This window comes from Drosophila elegans, unplaced genomic scaffold, assembly GCF_018152505.1.
Source record: "Drosophila elegans isolate 14027-0461.03 unplaced genomic scaffold, ASM1815250v1 contig_197, whole genome shotgun sequence".
NCBI lineage: Eukaryota > Metazoa > Arthropoda > Insecta > Diptera > Drosophilidae > Drosophila > Drosophila elegans.
This window is the reverse complement of record NW_024545565.1, coordinates 286820-288089: the sequence shown is the minus strand read 5'-3', so window position 1 is coordinate 288089 and position 1270 is coordinate 286820. Positions and strand designations below refer to the sequence as shown.

General features: G+C 35.6%; 1 protein-coding gene across 1 annotated transcript; it reads left to right on the top strand.

Moving 5' to 3' along the window:
- The first annotated feature begins 320 nt into the window (after positions 1 to 320).
- On the top strand, positions 321 to 1008 carry LOC108134654 (ribonuclease kappa). Its single transcript, XM_017255047.2, has 3 exons — positions 321 to 520; positions 616 to 735; positions 811 to 1008. Exons 1-3 carry the CDS (start codon positions 452 to 454, stop codon positions 907 to 909), a joined length of 288 nt encoding a protein of 95 aa, XP_017110536.1. The 5' UTR covers positions 321 to 451; the 3' UTR covers positions 910 to 1008.
- Positions 1009 to 1270: the final 262 nt, after the last annotated feature.

Here is a 1270-nt window from a genome sequence, read left to right as displayed (position 1 = left end):
TAACAGATGTAGCTCGTCTAAACATAAACAAATATGGTTGAGCCAGAGCTGTTCAGATCAGCTGAAATCGAAAGGTGCTCTGTGGAAATCGGAGTTTCACATTTGTCAAATATTCCAACCGTTTCCAACGGATGGACTATGTGGAAAGAGGACATAAGAAACAAAAAAATTAAAAGAAGGCCGCGTGTTTCAATATCTTTTGTTCCCCAATCATTGCTAAGTCACCGTCGATATTTTGACGCACATTGGTTATTAAATTCAGTCTATGTATATGAATTTGGTTTCTACCGCAGTTTTAAATGATTATATCGCCGACGGCCACACAGAAATTTGATCACATGATATATTCACCTGACCAATCGCTGATTTGGTTCTACTCTAGTAAAATTATCGTCACAATTTAAATTTGCTTGTACTCAAATAAGTTTATTTAATTTTAAAACGACGAAAAATGAAAATCTGTGGTCCTAAGTTGTCGCTTTGCGGTCTGATCATCTCCGTTTGGGGTATTGTCCAATTGGTGAGTATGTACACCGCACATATATGAACGTGACGGTCACAAGGTTTCAATTGTTTAGTAAGGTAAAAACTAAAAACTTATTTCTTATCTTTAAGGTTCTTATGGGTCTATTCTTCTACATTAATAGCGTGGCTCTTATTGAGGATTTACCCCTAGAAGAGAGGTACAATTCCTTGGAGGAGTTTTATGCAGCTGCAAATAGAGCGTACAATCAGGTAAGTCATACACTTAAAAACCCTGAAAGTTTAACTTTGCGAAATATTTCACTTTTACTTGTTTTCCGATTTCAGAACGCCTACAATTGCTGGATTGCAGCATGTATCTACGTGTTGACGTTGCTGCTCTCCGCACAACAATTTTACATGAATAGCAGAGTAATTGCGAACTAACAATTCCAAATGTACCTTTTGTTGTCAGTGTGAGGAAATATGTATGTGCTAGTGCATGCCTCGGCCTGCGCCAATAAATAAATAGTATTCAAAAGCTTAGTTCGAGTTATTGGTTAAAGGTATTTGTATCTACTAACCTTTAAAATAGCCCATGCCATAAAACCTAAGTAAATGCACTTTTTTATCGTTCTTATTAGGACCAAAATAGTTAACCAAAATCTGGTACCTCCATAATCATACCAATAAATGCGAGTGAAACAACAATAAAGTGGAGAGATGGGGTTTTATTGGCCTTTTTATATTGAAAAGAGCAACATTTTTTTATGATATAATTTTTAATAATTTTGGAAATGAAGAGTTG

Excerpts from the sequence above, each read along its gene's own strand:
- LOC108134654 (XM_017255047.2), top strand. The coding sequence starts at position 452 with ATGAAAATCTGTGGTCCTAAGTTGTCGCTTTGCGGTCTGATCATCTCC. Across the intron at positions 521-615 it reads TTTGGGGTATTGTCCAATTG|GTTCTTATGGGTCTATTCTT; the intron begins GTGAGTATGTAC and ends CTTATCTTTAAG. Across the intron at positions 736-810 it reads CAAATAGAGCGTACAATCAG|AACGCCTACAATTGCTGGAT; the intron begins GTAAGTCATACA and ends TTCCGATTTCAG.